Source organism: Malus domestica, chromosome 02 (genome assembly GCF_042453785.1).
Source record: "Malus domestica chromosome 02, GDT2T_hap1".
Taxonomy (NCBI): Eukaryota; Viridiplantae; Streptophyta; class Magnoliopsida; order Rosales; family Rosaceae; genus Malus; species Malus domestica.
In genome coordinates this window covers 6,767,728-6,774,385 of record NC_091662.1, presented here as the reverse complement: position 1 = coordinate 6,774,385, position 6,658 = coordinate 6,767,728, and the positions used below count along the sequence as shown (strand labels likewise).

General features: G+C 37.5%; 1 protein-coding gene across 1 annotated transcript; it reads left to right on the top strand.

Annotated features, from left to right (window-relative positions):
• Positions 1-3,515: 3,515 nt before the first annotated feature.
• Positions 3,516-4,644, top strand: LOC103406946 (probable glucan endo-1,3-beta-glucosidase BG4). The gene has a single exon (XM_029098499.2). The coding sequence runs from the start codon at positions 3,534-3,536 to the stop codon at positions 4,563-4,565; it is 1,032 nt and encodes a 343-aa protein (XP_028954332.1). The 5' UTR covers positions 3,516-3,533; the 3' UTR covers positions 4,566-4,644.
• The last annotated feature ends 2,014 nt before the right edge of the window (positions 4,645-6,658 follow it).

Here is a 6,658-nt window from a genome sequence, read left to right as displayed (position 1 = left end):
CATCTTGAATATGTCCTGTTAACTCATCCATTACCAACGTAAAAAGGTAAGGACTTAAGGATGAGCCTTGATGTAATCCTACAGTTATGGGGAAGCTTTCGGTTTGTCCTTCATGAGTTCTTACGGCAGTCTTTGGTCCTTCATACATATCCTTTATAACTTGGATATATGATACTCGTACTCATTTCTTCTCCAAAATCCTCCAAAGAATGTCTCTTGGAACCCTATCATACGTTTTTTCCAAATCTATAAAGACCATGTGTAAATCCTTTTTCCCCTCTCTATATATTTCCATCAATCTTCATAAGAGATAGATTGCCTTCATGGTTGAGCGTCCTGGCATGAACCCGAATTGGTTGTCCGAAACTCGTGTCTCTTGCCTCAATCTATGCTCAATGACTCTCTCCTAGAGCTTCATTGTATGACTCATTAGCTTAATACCCCTATAGTTCATGCAATTTTGTACATCGCCCTTATTCTTGTAGATAAGCACCAAAGTGCTCTTTCGCCACTCATTTGGCATCTTCTTTGTTTTCAAAATCCTATTGAAAAGGTCAGTGAGCCATGCTATACATGTCTCTCCCAAGACTTTCCACACTTCGATCGGTATATCATCTGGGCCCATTACTTTTCTATGCTTCATCTTCTTTAAAGCTACAACCACTTCTTCCTTCCTGATTCGACGATAAAAAAAGTAGTTTCTACACTCTTTTGAGTTACTCAACTCTCCTAAAGAAGTACTCATTTCATGTCCTTCATTGAAAAGATTATGAAAATAACCTCTCTATCTGTCTTTGATCGTGTTCTCTGTAGCAAGAACATTTCCATCCTCATCCTTGATGCACCTCACTTGGTTTAGGTCCTTTGTCTTCTTTTCCCTTGCTCTAGCTAGTTTATAGATATCCAACTCTCTTCTTTGGTATCTAGGCGCTTATACATATCGTCATAAGCCACTAACTTAGCTTATCTCACAGCTTTCTTCGCCTCTTGCTTCGCTCTTCCATACCTTTCACCATTTTCATCGGTCCTATCCTTGTATAAGGCTTTACAACATTCCTTCTTAGCCCTTTATTTGTACCTCCTCATTCCACCACCAAGATTCCTTTTGATGTGGAGCAAAGCCCTTAGAGTCTCATAATACCTCTTTTGCTACTTTTCGGATACAACTAGCCATGGAATCCCACCTTTGGCTAGCTTCCCCCTCTCTATCCCACACACACTGGGTGATTACTTTCTCTTTGAAAATGGCTTGTTTTTCTCCTTTTAGATTCCACCATCTAGTCCTTGGGCACTTCCAAGTCTTGTTCTTTTTTCTCACTTTTTTGATATGTACATCCATCACCAACAAGCGATATTGATTAGCCAAGCTCTCTCCCGGTATAACTTTGCAATCCTTACAAGTTATACGATCCCCTTTCCTCATTAGAAGAAAATCTATTTGTGTTTTTGACGACCCACTCTTGTAGGTGATCACATGTTCTTCTCTCTTCTTAAAGAAGGTGTGAGCTAAGAAGATATCATATGCCATTGCAAAATCCAAGATAGCTTCCCCATCCTTGTTTCTCTCCCCAAAACCATGGCCACCATGAAAACCTCCATAGTTGCCTGTCTCCTTGCCCACGTGTCCATTTAAATCTCCTCATATAAATAACTTCTCCGTCTAAGCAATTCATTGCACCAAGTCTCCAAGGTCTTCCAAAAATTTCTCCTTCGAACTCGTATCCAACCCTACTTGAGGTGCGTACGCACTAATCACATTGATGAGTTCTTGTCCTATTACAATGTTGATTGTCATGATTCTATCTCCTACCCTCTTGACATCTACAACATCTTGTGGCAAGGTCTTGTCCACGATGATGCCAACACCGTTTCTCGTTCTATTTGTGCCCGAATACCAAAGTTTAAACCCTGAGTTTTCTAGATCCTTTGCCTTAAGACCAACCCACTTAGTTTCTTGTAGGCACATAATATTTATCCTTCTCCTCACCATAACTTCCACTACTTCCATAGATTTTCCCGTTAGGGTTCCTATATTCCACGTTCCTAAACACATTCTACTCTCTTGAACTTTACCCTTCTGTCCTAGCTTTTTCAACCTCCCCCGTCTAATAGGATCAAAGTACTTCTTTTGTGTGTCATGTGTAAAGTTGTTAAGAGCATATGCTCCCAAACAACTTTGAGTGGAGTCGTTCGAAAAGAAGTTTCTATGGCCCCCTTGCTCATTTAACACTGCATCCGGGTGCCGATGGAGATACAGCGACCCTTGCTCACTTATCACTGTGCTCGGGCCACACAGCGCGCCACTTACGGGTGATGCCCTAGCTTTAGCGCGATTTCGTTCTGGATTCATTTTCATAAGGATTCGACGTAAACTAGGAGTGCCGGTTGTCGACTACCTGACGCCCTCCCCCTCCTCCTTTATCCAAGCTTGGGACCAGCAATGTAAGATAAACTTACACAGACAGAGTTATAAACTTTAAAATGAACAAAAAAAAAATTCATTAAGCCCAAATTGTTAGAGCAGTCAATAGCATGTATCCTCATCACCAATTCAAATATAAAAAATAAAAAAAAATTATATTCTTAGCTAATTTGTCCAATTCCAAATTTACCATCTTTTTTCCAAAAAATCACCATCTTATCTCGAATCAGTTGAATCTTTAATTGTAGAGCACTAATTGTTAGTGTGTGTGTGTATATATATATATATATACAGAGGAATGGACACCTACCAGAGACTCAAATTAGAAATTGTTAGAGCAGTCAATAGCATGTATCCTCATCACCAATTCAAATATAAAAAAAAAAAAATTATATTCTTAGCTAATTTGTCCAATTCCAAATTTACCATCTTTTTCCAAAAAATCACCATCTTATCTCGAATCAGTTGAATCTGTAATTGTAGAGCACTAATTGTTAGTGTGTGTATATATATATATATATATATACACACAGAGGAATGGACACCTACCAGAGACTCAAATTAGATAAGGTAGACAGACTAGGCTTTCATCATCTGGATCAGGCAATCCAATCCTTCCCGTAGAAAAACCACTGCGCTCAGTGTATCTTGAGGTAGTATCAACCTGCTATTCCTTATTTCATAATTTTTTTTTTTCGTAGGATACGATCTGTACTTGAGGGTTGTTATTTTGATGATTTTACCATTGGATGGATATTCTTGATAGAACTGTTTCCTGAAGAAATTCATGTGCACAATCTAAAAATTTGTATGGAAGGAGTGCAAGAAATTTGAGAGGATCAATATTTTGATTACAATGAAAGTAATCACATAAAGAGTGCAACAAATTTATGTATGGATGTATATGTATGTATATTATACGTATATGCTTTCTAAGAGAGTTTGTATGTATATAGAAGGTTGTCCTCCGTTTAAGCTATATATAGTTTCGTATTATACTATTTCGGTCCTTTTGGACAGGATGCTAGCTCCACAGTTTTTGCTTTCTGTCCCATCTCTCATTAGTTTATTATGTACACTTATGAAGGTTTACATATATAACAGGCACTCGATGGGTTATCAGAAGGCGATGGCAATTTTGCAATGGATTGCGCTCATTCTGTCGTTTCTAGCAGCGATTCAAGGTGTTGTGGATGGTTATTCGGTTGACATTGGTGTTAACTATGGATTGTTAGGGGATGACCTGCCTAAACCTAGAGAAGTGGTTAACCTCTTCAAAGCGTATGGTATTGGCAAGGTAAGGCTGTTCAATCCTGATCCAGATGTACTCTGGGCACTGAGGGGGCAAGACATCGATGTCATGGTAGGCGTTCCTAATGAAAACTTAAACGCTTTGGCAGAAAACCAAGGTGCTGTGAACAACTGGTTTGATAACAATATAGAGCCCTACCTAAATGACGTTAACATCTACTTCATCACCGTTGGCAACGAGGTTATTCCCGGTCCCTTAGGAAACTCCGTTTGGCAAGTAATGCAGTATCTACAAAACATCCTCGACGAAAGGAGCTACCGTGGTATTAAAATCTCCACTGTTTTACCAGGGACTGCCTTAAAAACTTCATTTCCACCTTCAAAGGGTGAATTCAACGGACAGTCGAGCGGTGTCATGAGTTCCATTTGTGGGTTTTTACTTTTTCGAGGATCGCCACTTTTGATCAATGTGTATCCTTACTTTGCCTATGCATCAAACCCTACCAAAACTCCCTTGCAATATGCTCTATTTAATTCATCAACACCCGTACAAGACGGGAACTTGAGCTATTACAACCTGTTTGATGCCACCGTTGATGCTTTTATCTCAGCAATGGAGAGAGTCGGGGGAGCTGGTGTCGAGGTGGCGGTAACGGAGAGTGGCTGGCCTTCTGCCGGGAACGGAATTTTCACTAGTCCGGAGCTTGCTGGTACATATAACCGGAATTTCATGAAACACGTAACCTCCCTGAAAGGGACACCTAAACGACCTGGTCATTACATCGAAGGCTTTATCTTTGCCCTGTTCAACGAGAATCAGAAACCCGCTGGTGTGGAGCAAAACTTCGGACTGTTTTATCCTACCATGAAACCTGTTTACACTGTATTTTAATGATTCAACATATCAATTTGTTATGTAATCAACCTTTCATGCATTCATCAATAAGGTTACACATCTGAGTTGTCTTTTAGTTTTCGACTTAATTTCATCCTGTATTTTATTAAAATCATGGATTCGAGCAATAATAACATGGTTTCATGGAGAACATCACTGGATGTGGATGTTCGAAAATGAGTGTGTTTTCGTTATTTTTTTAAACAATCAAAGAAAAAGATATACAATTGTTAGAGCAATATTAGAAAATATGAAAATAACACAACAATTATAATGATAATAATAATAAAGGAAATTAACAACATATATAGTATACAAGATTAATATAAACAACTAGAGATAAAGTTAGAAAAACTGACATACTTGGAGATTGAGGCTTGCATAAATGCAATGTTCTAAAGATAAAATTTTGCCCCTACTCTTGTGCTTGTAGTTCGGTAGGCGTCCATTTCCCAAATTTCAACAATCTATAATCCGAAGTTAAAGCACTTCAATCTTCGGACTTTAGCGAACTTTATATATTTCGTACTCTTAAGACACAACTCGGAATTTGACACACGAATCATTTGAGAAACAAAGTGGGGAAACCCTATTTCTCAAGAGTAAAAATTAACTCTAATCTTCTATATTTAATACCAATGGTTTCATGGGTTTATATAGAATCCAATTTCTACTTATTAAAGAGATGTAACTTTTCATTTATAAGTATACATCACTTATCAGGGGAATACACCTAAACAACATAACCTTTCTAAGAAATTGGTTAACACTATTTTTCATTCAATTATTAAAATTATATATTACAATATTTCATATTATAATATATAATTTTCAACAATCCCCTACATGAATAAAAAATTAGGAAGAATTTGAGAGTACAGGCAGACAAGAGATGCATCGAGAGGGGTGTCTTTTGGACTTGAACCTACCCTAGTAATACTTATTGGATTTACTTGGTGACACGATGGATGTAGAAGATCTTGAACTGTTCACCGCAGTGGTAAACCAAGACAATAAGTAACACACATCACTTATCCTAATATATTACGGTTCATACGGTTGTGTTCATTTTGGTACTGAACAAATCCCGGATTCATGAGAGCTTTAGAGAATTTAGTCATCTCATTCTCATAGAAGCGACTCATTTCTACTCTCACATAAGTGACCATTGATTAAGAATAGTCTACTCTATTCCTCTTATTTATAAGATATCACTGTCATTAAGTATAAATATACACCCTAAAACTTTTGCAGACAACACACTTCTTCCATCATAGGAATGAGGTACATGGTGTATTAACTTCTTTGAAACATGCCCAACTAGTTTGCCTATTGAACTTAGATCATGGGATCTTCAATGAACTAAGTTAGGTTTCCGTCCGGCTAATTCATTAGTTATGTTGGCTTTAGCCTCATTCCCCTCAATGATCAACTTAGTCTCTAGTCAGTCCATTAATAATTGGATCCACTAGTAGGTTGACTATCTTTAATGGTGTGCACAATCCATCTTATGAAATTATATTTCATACGAGAGTAGTTGTTTGACATTGTTTGAAATGTCAAGTCCTCAAAATTATGTTAGGACTTAATTACTAAGTAATTTGCTAACACTAAGCACTTGGGTAAACTCCCCCACATTTAAGGTATTTGTAAGAAGGTCTCTAACTTTGCCATACCTTAAACAAGTTATCCATAATAAGAGATATTGCTTATTATCTCTTTTAAATGCAAATTACTCTTCCTAATTTAGACATTGTTCTTTGCCTTATTTGACAAGCCATCATAATACATGCATTATCATTCATATGCTTACTTAATAAACATCATCAAGTATGATACATTTTTCCAAATATCCCACATTTTAGTGTCTAGTCTTTTCTTTTCCCAAAGACCCCCACACTTCCAATGTATTATTCCTCTCACATTGAGTGTCTAGTCTTTTCCTTTTCCAAAGACCCCCACACTTCCAATGTATAATTCCTCTCAAAGGAATTTCCTTTGGTTTCATCCATGACTAACATGGGCACCGCAAGATTCCTTTTATGATACTTATCATAAAATTGATCGTCTTCTTTTGCTAGTGCTTGTAT